The sequence below is a fragment of the Vombatus ursinus genome, unplaced genomic scaffold, assembly GCF_900497805.2.
Source record: "Vombatus ursinus unplaced genomic scaffold, bare-nosed wombat genome assembly UNPS02014798.1, whole genome shotgun sequence".
Lineage (NCBI taxonomy): Eukaryota > Metazoa > Chordata > Mammalia > Diprotodontia > Vombatidae > Vombatus > Vombatus ursinus.
In genome coordinates, this window is record NW_020954576.1 from 12,375,672 (window position 1) to 12,393,210 (window position 17,539).

Sequence of the window (17,539 nt, forward strand, 5' to 3'; positions counted from 1 at the left end):
TTTTTTCTTTTTTTTTCCACACTGGGAAGACATAAAACTCTCAAAGTTTTTAGTGTCTTAGGCTCCTTTCAAGGCAGCCAAAGAAAATCATGTTCGAACCATTCTTGAACAACTATTAACAAGATTTCCTGGGGGAAAATTTTTGATTTCACTCTTGTTTTAGCTTATATGGTTCAAAATCTAATGCTGTGTCTTCCTCCCTTCCTCCTCCCTTCTCCCTTCTTACTCCCTTCTCCTTTCTTTCTTCCCTCCCTCCCTCCTTCCTTCCTTCCTTCCTAGATGGTGAAAAAAGCACTTGACTAGAAGTCAGGACATGTATATTCTAATCTTGACTGTTGTAAATTTGCTGTGTGGATTTGAGAAATTTTCTGGGCCTTAGTTTCCTAATTCATGAATTGCTTTAGTTGTATTAGATTATTTGTGAGGTCCTTCCCAGTTCCAACATTTTATAATTTCAAGCTTGTGTGACTAGATGGTCTGAGTAGGTTGTCCTAAGTATCAAATGAGAGAATATAGGTACACTTTGTGAAATATAAATCATTAATTAAGCAAATGTAAGGTGTTACCTTTCATATTTTTATTGTCATCATCTAAAGTCTATGCCAGGTCAGAAATTGTATGAATCTGTGTGATCACTGGTAAACAACATATTTTCTCCTTTTCAGGATACTTGATTGGGGGTGATGTGCTCAGGTTGCTTCATGGTCACATGGATGAATGTTTGACTGTTCCTTCGGGGGAACATGGAGAGGAGCAACGAAGGTTGGTGTTTAGACTCAGTGTATAAAAACTTGAATTCTTTTGTAGTAATTAGGGTTGGGAGCATGATAAGATATATCTACTAAAATGCATTATTTCCACTGAAGTGATCTGGTCTTGTTTACCTTCCTGTGTATTTCTTAGTATTTAGATTCATGTAGCACTTTTTAGAAACATAAGTTTTTGAGGAAAAGTTTGAGGTCACATGACCATCAAAATGGAAGATTAAAGGTTTTCTTCAATCCTCACAAACTCTCAGACTTTTATAAAACAGGAGATATGTGCAAGAGATAAAGCAATTTCATATGTCTCCATGATCTGGGGCACCAAGAATCTAAAGGAGATAATTTGATATACTAACAACCAGAAAGCTAACACTCCCTAGCCCGTAATATGCTCACTCAGCACCTTACTCCCACAAACCCTATTACCCAATATATTCCAGAAGCAGGGCTGTAAGAAGCTGACTCAGGCTTGCAATATAACTCAACTCTACACTCTACCCCCTCCTCCCAGTGTCACAGAAATCCAAAGGGCAGAAGCTTGCTGAGGCTGCTACAGTAACACAACAGTGATTTGTGCCTCAACATAGCTCAACCAGAAAACTGAAGAACAGAAGGAACTGGGGCGGGACACTTGTATACTTATGTGACACTCCACCAAGCCTGAGAGGAAAAGCCCCCCTAGAAGTCATTTCGGGAAGAGATAAAGGCTGGTGAATTGTAAATTTCCCATCATGAATGAAGGCTGAGATGGCTTTGCAATTCAGCCTCCTGGGAAGTAAAACCATGCTCCAAGGGGATAGAGTCAGAAAGTGAGAAATAGAGGATTATAAAAAAAAGAAAAAGCCTAAAATTACCAAAGATCTCAGGAGGAAGATAATTAAATTAAAGACCATGAGAATAAGCAAGTAAACCAGTAGGGAAAATATTACTAACAGAAGGGGAAAGGGGAAAGCAATAAACATTTATATTGTGTATACTATATGTCAGACTCTGTGCTAAGCACTATTTACAAACATCTCATTTGATAGTCACAAAATTCCTGCGAGGTGGGTAATATTATTTCCATTATACTGTTGAGTAAATTGAGGCAAACTGTGGTGAATGACTTGCCCATAGTCCTACACAGCTGGATAACAGAAGATTATCTAAACAAGTCCAGGCTTTTTGAATAAATATTGCAAGGCAAAGCAAAATGAATCAACACCTGATGAAGCAGAGGACCCTGTGGATTCTGCAGAGAGCGTAGAACCACAGCAAGATTCTACTGAGTTGTTAAAGAATGAAATGAGTCGTGAAAGGAGAATTTTTTGCCCACGCAATGGAAATAATTGACAGAATAGAAAAATTTGAATCCATGATGACAAGTCTCATCAAAGAAACAAGAGGGAATAACTGGCTGGAAATGAAAATATATGTAAGTGAAGGACCATCTGGAAGAAGAGAAACAAAAAGCAGTAAGATTGAATGAAACATGATCTCCATTCAAGCAAAACATATTGCTCTCAAAAACAGAAAGCGACAACTTAAGAAACAGACTAAGGATTACAGATCTCACAGAAGGATACCATAAATCAAAAAATGCCAAATACTATAATGCAAGACAACTACCCAGAACTTCTGTACACAAAATACCAATCACAAAACATCCACAAGTTGCATTTAGGCAAAACTACATGCTGCCAACTCCAAAACACATAGTGGAATTTTATAGTTCCACTGGTAAACAACAAATTTTACAAGTTATTAGGAGAAGTACCTTCAAATGTAAAGGAAAGAAAATTCAGGCAACCCACGACTATTCTTCATCCACCAGAAAATATAGGAGAGAATGAAAAAATTTCAGAATGCAAAGGAACTCAAGATGCAATACAAATTTATCTACCCTGCAAACTTGAACCTATTTTTTTCGTAATTAATTTATTTTTGATTTTCAGCATTCACTTCCATAAGCTTTTGAATTTTAAATTTTCTCCCCTTCCCTCCCAAACCTAATTATTAATGAAAAAAAGATGTACATTCAACAAAAAGAGGGTTTCAAAATATTCCTAGAAAGAAAGTCAGTCCTGAAAGAAGAAATACAAGAAGAGTAAATGAATATAGGTGCCAAGGAAAACAACAACAACAAAATAGCAACAGAAAGAATATTAAAAGATTTCTTTCCAAACGAAACCAAATAGACCAGTGTGAAAGTGGAAGTGAGAAGAAAGTGTTCGTGGAGAAACAGAACTGAAACTTCACACACCACTCTAATAATGAAGCATTGTTTTTTTGTGGAACCAAATTACAGAATGGGAGGATATGTGAAAGAGGTGAGGGGAGGAAGAAGCTAGAGTGGAATATGTAATGTACCTTAATCAAGTCAAAGGTTCTCAATGAAGGGGAAATCACTCCTGTAGTCTTTCAGGAAAAAGAGGTTTATAGGAGAATGGACAAAGAGTCAAAATGAGAAATCAAAATGAGGGAAAGAAAGAAGGAAATTTTATTTTGGTAGTGGGAGGAGAATTACCACTGACAAATGCTTCTGTGGGAGAAGAGAGATTCTGTAAAGGGAAATTGAGATCTTACAATGGGAATAATCTGCAGGGATTTGGTGGTGAGACCACTCGTCCTGCCTAAGGAGAAAGAAGGTGAATCATCTCCTGGGAACAACTGATTCTTAGAAGAGTGTGAAGGCATGGACCTAGGGAAGAGATTTCAAGGCAGATGAAAAAAAATGACCAAAGAGAGGACATGTGTCAATAATGAACTGTACAATCATTGGTATGGGAAAATTTCTACTGGGGATAATATCTTCTCTATCATCTGTAGGAATTAGTATATCTAAAATTTAGTATAAATTTTAATAAAATTTAGTATATCTAAAAGTGAGGCACAAGAGAAAAAGGGGACCAAAGGGCAAATCTGCAAAGCAATAACAGAAACTGTTTAGAAGAGGGGAGGTGTGAGTGCCAAGGCTGGTTTAGCATGAAGGATTATGAGATTTTTCAGTGATGATGTTCTTGGGAGAATTATGGAGAAGTCCAAAAGATTCCAAAAGAATGTAATTGGTAGGAAATGGAAGCCTTCTTTAGGTATTCATCCATAACAGTACATTCTAAATGTATATGTAACCTTAATATTAAATATTTTTATATAAAAAAATTAGAAGAGAAGCTGATCATATATAGCTCTCAACAGCTTTAGGTAGGTATGTATTTTTAACTAACCAAGGAGTAAAAACAGTTAGAAAGGATGAAATAAATAACTGATTCATGACAGAATTTATGCACAAAAATTATTGCATCTAGAATAAAAGGGAAGGAGTATAATGGGGGGAAATCTTTGTATCAAATTTCTGTGATAAAGATTTGGTATCCAAGATATATAAATAATTTACAGAAGTACATGAGTATATGTGTATGTTGGGTGTATTTTTGTATACATGTATATACATATATGTATGTGTGTGTGTGTGTGTGAGTGTGTGTATGTATCCAAAAGCCATTGCCCCATAGATAAGTGGTTTAAGGATATGAACTAACAGTTCTCAAAAGAATTTTAAACAATTAACAACCCCATGAAAAATGCACTAAATCACTAATAATAAAAGAAATGCAAATCAAAACAACTCTGAGGCTTCACCTTATACTCTGAAAATTGGCAAAGATGACGAAACATGACAGTAGTCAATGTTGGAGAGGTTGTGGGAAGATAGACACACTGATTCATTACTGGTGGAATTGTGAATCAGTACAAGCATTTTGGAAGACAGTTTAGAATTATGCAAATCAAATGATTATAATTTTCAACCCCTTTGACCCAGAGATTCATTACCTGTCTTGTACCCCAAGGAAATCATTGATAAGAAAAAGGCTACAACATTTATATATAGCAATAAATATTTATTTATCTATTTATTTACATTTTTATATATTGATATTTATTTATATTTATAGCAATAGTCTTTGTGATAGCAAAGAATTTGAAACAAATAGATGCCCAATTAATTAGAGAATGATTAAATAAACCATAGTATATAAATATAATGGAATATTACTGTGCCATAATAAATGACAAATGTGATAAAGAGAAGTATGAACAGATCTATATGAACTGATGAAGAGAGAAGTAAGAGAGCCAAGAAACCAATATACACCATGAGTACAACAATGTATATGGAAAGAAGAAAAAAAATAAAAAGTAAATATTGCAAAGTCATAAAGAACAAACATAGCTTGGAAAGAAAAGATTTGAAAAGACTCCAATCCCACCCCTTTGCTGAGGTTGGAGGTCTCCAAATGTTGGATATTGTAAGTATTTTCATAATTTTTGCATATGTTGATCAGGTATGTTTTTTTTTTTGGCTTTAAAAATATTTGTTATATGGGAATGGTTCTTTGGTAGAATTGGGTGGTAGGAAAATATTGGGGAAAACACTTGTGACTAAAAATATATCAATAAAATATATTTTTAAAAAAGAACGAAGTTTAATGAGGTACATGTATATTAGTACTCTTTGTTTTCAAAGACACTACCATTGATTATGATTCTTTTTTTAAGTTTGAATGTAGTTGAAAAGAGCAATGTGTAATTGACATTTGTATTTATAAAAATTGTTCTTTGATTCAAAGCTATAGGCAGTGTTTGCAAGATTGTGTGTGTGACTTTACATCTTTTTATCATCTGATATCTAGTGCCCAGAGAAAGTGTTCCTATAATAAAGATTCTTAACTTATGGTCCATTACCTTTAAAAAAATTGATAATTACGCTTCAGTATACTTGTTTGTTTTATAATCCTATATATTTTATTTTATGCATTTAAAAATTATTCTGAGAAGGGGTTCAGAAGCTTTGCTAGCCTACCAAAGGGGTCCATGGCACAAAAATGTTATGAACCTCTGTTCTAAAACTGGAGTTTAAATGGAGAATTTAGGAGGTATAATAAAAAAGGTGTATTATTTTCTAAGGCTTGGGAAAGTTGTGTTGTAACCCCTGAAGAATCAAAAAGGGGGAGTGGAGATAAACGTTTCTTCCCAGACTATTTTCCTTGCATTGTTTTCTGGCATTGCTCTTTATTCAAGCTAGCTCCACCATGTTATGTAGGGAGTGTGTGTGTGTGTGTGTGTGACCTGAATTGTTGGAGTGAACATCTGTCATGGCAGCCAAGAAATAAAAGTCCTTGTAAGTTTGTGTAGTTAAATGTTATATTTGCTTTTCAGTTGTTTATCAGGAAGCAACAGTAAGGCCTTATATATGCTGTAAATTTCCTCCTGCATCCACAAGGTTTTTAACGTTTTGTCAACTTATTGTACTTTTATTTTAAAAAGTTTATAAGACATAAGATAGCTTTGATTTAATTAGCTCAATACTTCTCAATCTTGTCAGAAATAGTTATATGATATACGTCCATATAGCTAATAGAATGTTTAATATGCTTGAGAAATGTGAATACACACAGTAAAAACCTAAGTGTCTTTTAGTAGCTACTCTGTTTCTGGTCTAAATTATTAGGGATTAAGTTATAAGGGGAGTTTGTGAATTACTTTGGTGTTTAGTCAATCATTTTTCATCTTTAACATAATCAGCTAATGTTGTAGTATTTGTTTTGTGGGCCTTGTACATATAGAGTCAGACTGGGTAATGTCAGGGTTGAAGCGGAGTTGATTATGAGGGAAAAGTCATATACATATCAAATGTTGCAGGACTGAAATGTTTCAGTATTGTCACCTGGGACGTAACAAGATCAATGTTGTCTACATAGGCATTTACCTGTCTCAATTCTTCTTTATCCATTCATTCCAAGTTTTCCTTTTGAATAATGGTAATTCTGTTCCTATTATTTAAATTTCTTGGTCTCCATACCTGATGCATATGAAATAAGAATTCTCTTATATATTGACATTAAGCAGCTATGATGATTGTCCTTAAGATTATGTATTTTCTTGATGTTCCAATGCCTAAGCAAAAAGGTGATTATTTCCTTTACATTTCTTTTCTCTATTTGGTCCTTTAGGAAACACTTGGTCACAGAAAATCTCCTAGCTACATACTTTACTATAATAATCTAGACAAGATTTGGCACCTTAGTCTAGGGATGCTTTCACCAAATAGCCAGATCAGAGAAAATTTTACATTTATTAAGATAAGATTTTTCAGGAAATTTTAAAAATTTTGAGTTCCAAATTCTCTTTCTCCCTCTCACACTCCACCTGTCCATTTAGAAGACAAGCAATGTGATACTAATTATACATATGAAGTTATGCAAAAATATTTCCATATTGGATATTTTACAAAAAAAATCCTTAAAAGTAAGAAAAATAAAGCAAAAAAAAAGTGTGCTTCAATCTGCCAATCTGCATTCAGAGTTAATCAGTCCTTTCTATAGAGGTAGATAACATTTTTCTTCCTGGGTTCTTCAGAATTATGTTAGATCACTTATTGATTTCTTGACTGCATATGCACGTAGCGATGAAAGGAGAGTTTCATGCTATAAAGATCAGTATTGCATAGGAACCTAAAATGTAAGATCTATAAACCAAGGTAAGCAGGATGTGGTGAAACAGGAGATGGAAAGATTAAACATCAACATCTTGGGTGTTAGAGATCTTAAATGGACAGGAATGGATAAATTTAATTCAGATGATTACTTCATATTCTACTGTAGGCAAGAATCCCTGAGAATAAATGCAGTGGCCCTTATAGTCAATAAAAGGATAAAAAAAGCAGTACTGGGATATAATCTCAAAAATTACCGAATAAAATTTGTTTAAATCCAAGGTAAACTCTTCAACATCAGAGTGATACAACTCTTTGCTCCAACCACTTATGATGAATAGGCCAAAGTTGATGAGTTCTATGAAGATGTACAACTTCTTTTAGAAATAACACCAAAAAAATGTCACGTTCATCTTAGAGATTGGAATGGTAAACTAGAAAATCAAAAGATAATTGAAATAACAGGCAAGTTTGACCTTGAAGTACAAAATGAAGAGGGGCAGAGAGTAATAAAATTTTGCCACGATAACTCACTGGTCCTAACAAACGTTCAATTTTTCAATAAGCCAAAAGGCAACTCTACACATGGACATCACCATATGGTCAATATAGAAATCAGATTGATTATATACTTTGAAGCTAATGGTGGAGAAGCTCTACACAGTCAGTTAAAACAAGACCTGGAGCCGACTATGTATCAGATAATGAGCTTCTTACTGCAAAATTAAGACTTAAATTGAAGTAGGGAAATCCGATCATACAGTTTGACCTAAATAACATCCCTTATGAATATGAGCTGGAGGTGATGAATAGGTTTAAGAGATTAGATCTCATAGCTAGTGTGCCTGAAGAACTATGGATAGAGGTTCACAATATTGTACAGGAGGCAGTAACAAAACACATTCCAAAGAAAAAGAGCAAGAAATCAAAATGACTGTCCAGTGATGCTTTACAAATAGCTGAGGAATGAAGGAAAGTGAAAGGGAAAGGAGAAAGGGAAAGATATACCCAACTGAATGCAGAATTCCAGAGAACAGCAAGGAGAGATAAGAAAGTTATCTTATATGAGCAACGTAAGGAAATGAAAACCATAGAATGGGAAAGACAAGAGAGCTCTTCAAGAAAATTAGAGATATCAAGGGAAAGTTTCATGCAAAAATGGACATGATAAAAGACAAAACTGGTAGGTATTTAACAGAAGCAGGGGGGATTAAGAGGAGGTGGAAAGAATCCATAACAGAACTATGAAAGAAAGATCTTAACACCACTGTTAACCGTGATGGTGTAGTTACTGATCTAGAGCTAGACATCCTGGAGAATGAAGTCAAGTAGAACCTAGGAAGCACTGCTAATAATAAGGCTAGGGAAGATGACAGAATTCCAGCTGAACTAGTTAAAACTAAGTTAAAGGACGATGATGTTAAAGTGCTGCACTACATATGCCGGCAAATTTGGAAAACACAACAATGGCTACTGGATTGGAAAAGATCAATTTACATCCCAATCTTTAAAAAAAGGGTAATGCCAAGGAATGTTCAAATAACAAACAACTGCACTCATTTCACATGACGGCAAGGTCATGCTGAAGATTCTGCAAAGCTAGGCTTCAGCAGTATGTGAAAAGAAAAGCGGGCTGGCTTTTGAAGATGTAGCAAAACTAAAGACCAGATTGTGAACATTCACTGGATTGTGGAGAAAGCAAGGGAGTCTCAGAAAAACATCTACTTGTGCTTGATTGACTACTATGCTGAAGCCTTCAACTCTGTGGATCACAATAAAGTGTGGCAAGTTCCTCAAAGAGATGGGAATACCAAATCATACCACCAGTATGTGGACCAACAGAACTACACATGGAACAACTGATTGGTTTAAGATTGGAAAAGGAGTATGATAAGGCTGTATATTTTCACCTTGTTTATTTAACTTACATGCAAAGTACATCATGCAAATGCAGGCTGGATGAATCAAAAGCTGGAATTAAGGTTGCCAGGAGAAACATCAGACATGTAGCTGCTACCGCTCTGATGGCAGAGAGTAAAGAGGGATTAAGAAGCTTCTTGATGAGGGTGAAAGAGGAGAGTATAAAAGCTGGCTTGAAGCTTAACATCAACAAAGCTAAGATCTTGGCAAGTGGTTCTATCACCTCCTTGCAAATAGAGCAAATAGGAGAAATGGAAGCAGTGTCAGATGTTATATTCTTGGCCTCAAAGATCCCTGCAGATGGCCACTGCAGCCATGAAATTAAAAGATGCTTGCTTCTGGAAGAAAAGCTATGGCAAATCTGGACAGCATGCTGAAAAGCAGAGACATCACCTTACTGACGAAGGTCTATGTAGTCAAGGCTATGGTTTTTCCAGTGGCGATATATGGCTGTAAGAGTTGGATCTAATTCCTACCTATTTCCTATAATAGCCAAAAGAAGATTCCTTGTTTTTTCTTGTTTTGAAGTTACAGCTTTCTCTTGGGTCACATTTATTTCACGCTAGGAAATATCTCCAGCCCTCAAATTATTTGCAGAGCACAAATAACTGATATCTCAATGAATTGTTAAGCATTTGTCTCAACTCAGATTATACTCTCTGTCTAAGTCTATATATTTTTATTCCTCCCCCCAGCAGTAAAATGAAATAATTTGTAAGATATATGCTAAATCTGGATTTTGTGTGTGGCCTTTTCCTGATGGTCAAAATCACTTTTCCTATATAAAAGAAAATGAGATCAGCTTGGCCTGAGTTGTTCTTTATAAAGCTATAGTGGTACTTTGTCATCGCAGAAAATCAGATAGGTGCACATTTAAATATTCCTGAAGTCAAATATCAATTACTTTGAATTATTTCCAGCAGTTTTTCTCCATTTCCATCATTAATTAAGAGCTAATTGTAATTAAAGTAATAAGTTGAGTTATCAGCAGCAAATACGCAGCTAAGTGCTCCTTCACTCTTCCTTATCAATTTCTTTAGTTAAGATCTGACTTCTATTATAGACTTCTGCTTTCAGCTTCTTAATAATCATAATTACTTTTATGATAATCTTCAAATGATCATTCATTTTTAATAAGCTGGTATTAAAATGGATTATTATGTTGTACCTTCAGACCTTACTTTTCTCTGGTACCTTGAATGTATATCCAGTTTTAGAATTTCTGCTAATCAGTCTCCTCCATAGATGTAGATATTTTTCAGAACTTATCAGTTTGATTCTCCAGCCATCTCTCTGTTCCTGCATACATCTTTTACAGTGTCACTATTTCTTAGGCATATTTGACGTCAGCAAAAAATGTCTATCACAATAGCTGTGGCCCTAAATCCTATTTCAACTACTGTAGAAAAAAAAATCAGGCCCGTGCTATAAAACCCTATCATAATGAGACCTTCTAATAGTCTAGTAACAAAACTCCCTTATGTGAGACCTGAAATTGACCCATGTTGTACAAAAGTTTATGCATGAAAAGTTTAAGTCCCAGTTTGCTAACTCTTTGGTCATAGGCTAAATATTCTTTCAATTTTTCTTTCTAAATTAACATGACTTGACAAAAAAAACAACAGTTTTAAAAAGAATCAGAAAATCCAATTAAAGTAATAATAGTGGAAGTCTTAGCACAAATTCCTCACTGCCATGTGAAAAAAAAAATAAGAATGCTTTTGTCAGTTGTGTTGTCTGTATCTGTGACAGAAAGTATAGTAAAATTACTGAAAACTGAGGCCCTCATATGCACAACTGAGTACCATGACTTTGGTCACAAAATTAGGGCTGTTATTGTTTGAAACTCCTTTATCTAAATTTTAGCTAGATCTTTTATATCTGCTTCATAGTAGCTTACATTCATATGGCACTTTATGTTTACAAAGTATTTTATATATATCAACTCATTTAATCCTCTGCTTCTGTCTCTCTTTTATAGATGAAATAATGCTCAGAGAGATAAAATGACTTGCCCAAGGTCGAATAGTTTACCTTGATCTTGAACTCTATAATTTTCATTCCTAGTCATAAGTTCCTTATATCATGCCACACAGCCTCAAATATTCAGTTACCCAACTACTATAGGAATGCCCTTAAATTGACTACAATGAGGACATTAGACATGAAATTACGTAACTGGAAACCTTAAAGGTCCGTGAGTCTCACTTGTTCATTTTACAGATGAGTAAGCTGGGGCTTATTCATTCCAGTGTAGCAGATGCTCTAGGGTGACTGTCTGAACCCCCCCATTAGTGATTAGTGATGTCCTATAACTTGGCCACTACATCTCCTCAGGACTCTGGGAGAGGTGGTTTTGCACGTTTTCACTCTTTCTCTGTGTGTGAGATTTAGAGTTTACTGCATTGTGACTATAAATATATACATATATGCAGTTTGGTGTAGTGAATAGAGACCTGGTGTCAAAACTAAGAACCTGCCTCTGACACATACTAGCTTTGTAATCCATGGAAATCACTTAATCTCTCAGTTTTCTAACTAATTGTCTAATATTATAGGTTGTAGAAAAGGTATTGATCTGTATTAGTAAAAGGAAGTGATCTCTTCCCATACCAGTGAAATTACATGTCTTGTTCCTGTCTCTATCCTGTATAAGCCGTTTAAATAATCTGGATGTACGTTTATTAATGACAATGATTGTATATGAGTCATTTATACAGGATATGCAAGCTTTAGTACCTAAAACTTTATTTAAACTTTTAGATCACCCAGTGGAGTTTGTTTTCATTCTGAAAATTTGTGTTTGGAGAAGATGAAAATTTAAAAATAAGAAGTCAGTTGTCACTTTGTTAAAATATTTAATGCTTCCTATGGAGTGGTAACTTTGTGTTTTGTCCTGATTTCTATTTTTTCCTCTGAAATATTAATAAAATTAAAGCATGGGCAGAGGAATCAGAATATTTGGTTTCTAGCCCTGACTTTGACATTAACTTCTGTACTTCATCTTAGGTGAAAAACGAATAACTGGAGAAGATCATTTTTAAGTTTCTTTCCTGCTAGAACTCTGTGATGGCTTTAGTTATATTTAATTGATCGTGCTGCTGATAGCAAGAATGAATTAGAATTAGTTTTTAAAAAAATCTTTATAGAACTTAGCTTACCTTCACATGATAAGTCTGATTTTTGAAAAAAAATATAGTGCTTACTTTATTCTTCTTGCTCATATTATTGTTTACAGACAAGCTGGACTGAATTTTTTTTTGAGGGGTTAAATCAGAATTTATTATAATTCATTCATTTTTTTAACATCACAGGCAGCAGTCACAATGTCAACATGGTAAGTGTGTAATATACATAGTTAAAGGAGGTAAACAAAGGAATTACATTATGCTTTAAAACACTGTAGGTTATGGAAAAAAAATCAATACTTCAGATGTGTACCAAATTATGTAGCTGCTAATTTATTAAGGGAAAAGTTAACAAAATAGCAAGGAGAAATTGATAGCAAAAGTATTTTAGTGCACCTCAACATACCCCTTTTAGATTTATTTATTTTTAGTATTCAACATTCACTTCCACAAGACTTTGACTTCCAAATTTTCTCTCCATCTCACTCCTCCCTGCACTCCAAGATGGCATGCATTCTGAATACCCCTTCCCCTAATCTGCCCTCCCTTCTATCTCTCCCCTGCTTCTCTTATCCCCTTCACCTTCTATTTTCCTGTAGGGCAGGAGAGATTTCTATACCCCGTTTCCTGTATTTCTTATTTCCCAGTTGGGTGTGAAAACAGTTTTTTTTTTAACCTGTGTTTTTAAAACTTTGGGTTCCAAATTTTCTCCCTTCCTGCCTCCCCACCCACCCTCATTGGAAAGGCAAGCAACTCAATACAGGTTATACATGTGTAGTTACGCAAAACACTTCCATAATACTCATGTTGTGAAAAACTAACTATATTTCCCTTAATCCTATCCCACCCCCCCATTTATTCTATTCTCTCTTTTGACCCTGCCCCTCCTTAGAAGTGTTTGCTTCTGATTACTCCCTCCCCCAATCTGCCCTCCCCTCTATCATTGCCCTACTCTCTTGTCCCCTTCCCCCCCTATTTTCCTGTAGGGTAAGATAGATTTCCATACTCAACTGAGTGTGTATGTTATTCCCTCCTTAAGCCAAATCCAATTAGAATAAGATTCACTCATTCGCTCTCATCTTCCCCCATTTCCCCTCCAATGTAAGAGCCTTTTCTTGTTTGTTGTATGTGAGCTAATTTACCCCATTCTAAATCTCCCTTTCTCCTTCTCCCAGTATAATCCTTTCTCACCCCTTCATGTTCCACATGAGTCTTATATTTGAAAGTCAGATTTTCTATTCAGCTCTGGTCTTTTCATCAAGAATACTTGAAAGTCCTCTATTTCACTGAATGTCCATTTTTTTTCCCCTGAAGGATTATACTCAGTTTTGCTGAGTAGGTGATTCTTGGTTGTAATCCTATCTCCTTTGCCCTCCAGGATATTATATTCCATGCCCTGAGGTTCCTTATTGTAGAAGTTGCTAAATCTTGTGTTATCTTAATTGCATTTCCATCATGCTTGATTTTTTTTTTTCTGGCTGCTTGTAATATTTTCTCCTTGACCTGGGAACTCCGGAACTTGGCTACAATATTCCTAGAATTTTCCTTTGGGGATCTTTTTCAGGAGGTGATCAGTGGATTCTTTCCATTTCTATTTTGCCCTCTGGTTCTAAAATATCAGGGCAGTTTTCCTTGATAATTTCTTGAAAGATGATATCTAGGCTCTTTTTTTGATCATAGCTTTCAGATAGTCCAGTAATTTTTAAATTCTCTCTCCTGGATCTATTTTCCAGGTCAGTTGTTTTTCCAGTGAGATATTTCACATTGTTTTCTGTTTTTTCATTCTTTTGGATTTGATTTCTCATAAAGTCACTAGCTTCCAATTGCTCCATTCTAATTTTTAAGGAAGTATTTTCTTCAGTAAGCTTTTGGACTTCATTTTCCATTTAGCCAATTTTGCTTTATAGGGCATTCTTCTCCTCATTGCCTTTTTGCACCTCTTTCACCATTTGCGTTAAGCTATTTTTTAAGGTGTTATTTTCTTCAGTATTTTTTTGGGGTCTCCTTTAGCAAGCTGTTGACTTGTTTTTCATGATTTTCTTGCATCACTCTCATTTCTCTTCCCAGTTTTCCCTCTACTTTTCTACTCATTTCTCAGACTGCTTTTTGAGCTCTTCTATGACCTGGGACTGATTCCTATTTTTCTTGGAGTCTTTGGATGTAGGAACTTTGACTTTGTTGTCTTCTGGTTGTATGTTTTGATATTCTTTTTTACCAAAGAAAGATTCTATGGTCTGACTTTTTTTGTGCCTTTGTTTGCTTGTGATTCCAGCCAACTGCTTGAGTTTTAAACCTTGTTAAGGTGTGGAGAAGGTACTGTCCCAAGCTCTGGGGTTTTGTGCAGCTGTTTTCAGAGATACTTCTGGGGACCTGTAAATTTTCAGTTCTTCCAAGGTGTTATAATCAAAGGTGAGGTGTTTACTCTTTTCCTGGCCTGTGCTCTGGTCTATGAGTGACCACAAGCACTCTTTTCTGCCTTGGAATTGTGAGGAGGATTCCCTCTCCACCACCACTACAAGCTCCACCATGCCAGCACTCTTTCTCGTCCCAGGACTGCCACCCAGAACTGTGACCCAGATCCAAGCACGGGCAAAGCAAGAGGTTCCTGCCTCAGCACCAGCAAAGAGATTGCTGCAATCCCCCTCTGATCAGCCACCTGATTCCCTCTCAGTCTGTGTACCTGAAGCTCCTAAAGCAGCCGCTGTCCCTGGGCTGTGCTCCGGGACTAGGGCTGGGACCGAGCTTCTCTTTCTCACCACAGTCATAGACTTTTCCCAGGGACCTTTTAAGTCGTCTTTGCTGTTCATGGGTTGAGAAGTCTGGAAACCGCCACAGCTGCTAGTGATTCAGCCCTCTGAGGCCTTCTCCAGGTTCGCTGAAGCCTGTTTTGCCTGCGCACCCATGCTGAACCACGCTCCTCTCCCTGCCTGGTGCAGTAGACCTTTTCTATCAACCATCCAGGCTGTCCTGGGCCAGAAATTTGTTTCACTCTGTCTTTTTTCATAGAATATTAGAAATCTCTCTAACACTCCAAAGCTTTCAGATACCTGTTTTGCTGCTTTAGAATTTGTTTAGAGCCATTTCTACAGGTATTTGGAGGGCTTTGGGAGAGAGCTCAAGCAAGTCACTGCTTTTACTCTGCCATGACCACCTGGACTGAATTTTTAAATTGATTTTGTTGCAAAACAGATGCAGAAAGTTTTTTGTTCTCTATACATATCTAACCCTATTGTGGATTCCATTTTCATTTCTCAGATTTTTATGACCATTTTTTATCTTGCTCATTTTCTTGCTCAGTTTGTTCCTGTGCTGAAGTTTGGAGCTCAGGCAAGCATTGAGGTTGCATTCTAATGAGTCACAGTCTGAAGAATTTCCCCAGATGAATTGGTCTTGTATCTCTCCATGCATAAATTGACTTTTGGTGGGTGATGTCATAGCTTTCTCTGTATTGTCTTGATTACATTTTTCTTTGTGTCTATCTTCAATCCTTGGTGCTCAGCATCCCCAGGGAGTGAGATAAAGAAACTGCCTTCAGAACCAGCTCCATGCTTTGACTCTTTAGGCCCGGGAAGAAGAGCTTCTCCCACTTGGGGCATCTACTACCCTTCTCACCAAAAAATATAGAGCATACACCCCTTTGATGCACCTGAGAGATGATCCTTGGCGTAACTGTCTGTGAGCCCAGCATCTTCTTCTTCTTCCTCTCCCCCATGGAGTGGAAAGTTAGTGAGCTATCAAGAGAGTCAGTGTCTCCCATCTGTTGGCCACGGCTGTGACCATGGCCTTGGCCTTGGTGTTGGCCCCTGCTGCTGCTGTTGCCAGAGAGGTTGTTTCGATGCTGTAGTTTGTGAGCCCCCATCAATATGCTCAACCATCACCCCCCTTCACCCCCACAGGATTATCAGTTGGTATTTGCTGGACTTTATTAGTATTTAGAAAGAGGGATATTTTCTAAGATGATACAGTAAGAACAATTGGCATATATAAAACATTTTCCAAAAAGTTTGTGATGCATTCTCCTAATACTGTATTCAGAGTCCAGGGGGCTGTGGCCTAAAGAGCCACAGAGATAACTCACCATTCCTGGAAGTCCTTTTGCTGTAGTCCTTAAGGTGTTCTGATTAAGTATGTTTTTTAAAAAAATTATTTTCTTTTTCTCCTGGGCTGTTTGTAGAGCCTTGAATATGTATCCAGTCTATATCCTTGGTTCCTGATACAGACACTTCCATCAGCTGTTGTGGGGACACTACTAAAATGCTTATGGAACATTGAATATTAGAAATCTCTCTAACACTCCAAAGCTTTCAGACTTCTTTTCCAGTTCAGGGTTGAGGTAGAATGAGACTAAGTTTGAGGAGCTCTCCTTTCCAGGTGCATGGGTGGAATTATTCTTTCCTGGATCAACATTCACTTCAAATCTCAAATTCTAATTAATTCCATAGTTTTAAATGGACATTAAGGGTTATGACAGAGTCCCTCAGACAATAGAAACATAATTAAGATCATACTAAGGATTTGTTTGGAACTTCACACCTAATGACTGAAGATCTGTTCTCACCTGATAAATTATCAGTGTTAAAGAGGTGGAGTAATTTTAGGCCCACCTTTACATAAGCAGTAGGCACAGAGAGAATAAATGACTTATCTATATAACTAATTATGCTTAGGAACTTTTCTTGTCATCCTATTTAACTACTTCATGTTATGGCTAAACTCCTAGAGAAATCTTTCTACAATAGGTGCCACTATTTCCTTTCCTCTCACTTTCTTCTTAACTATAGTCTGGCTTTGACCTTATTTAACAGAAACTACTCTCTCCACAGTTATTAACCATCTCTTATTGCCAAACATGATGAATAGTTTTTTCTCACATCTTTCTTGACCTCTGTAACTTTTAGATTCTTTCTGTTTTGTGACTTCTTCTCTCCTGCCTGCAAACACATACCTAGGGCTCCTCATTTTGACTCCATGCTTTTTCCACAGGCCATCGCTCATGCTTGGAATGCATTTCTTTCTCAGCTATATTTCAAAGAGTCCCTGGTTTGCTTGAAAGCTTTCTTGAGTCATCATCTAAGTAAAGACTTTCCTGATTCCCTGACTTCTAGCGTCTTCTCTCTCTTCACTCCTCTCAGATTCCCCTGCATTTTATTTTTGGTTACTTATATTCATGTTATTTCCTCTCATAAATTTTAAACTGATTTAGGTGAGGGACTGTTTGCTTTATATCTTTGTATACCCAGCATTTAGTGTAG

At 36.3% G+C, this 17,539-nt stretch overlaps 1 protein-coding gene across 1 annotated transcript in view; it reads left to right on the plus strand.

Moving 5' to 3' along the window:
* The window catches only part of LOC114050041 (ryanodine receptor 2), an 811,539-nt gene that overhangs the window by 319,437 nt on the left and 474,563 nt on the right, over positions 1–17,539 (plus strand). The window contains exon 10 of the mRNA XM_027871576.1: positions 666–762. Coding sequence (XP_027727377.1) covers positions 666–762 — 97 coding nt within the window. The remainder of the gene's footprint in view (positions 1–665; positions 763–17,539) is intronic.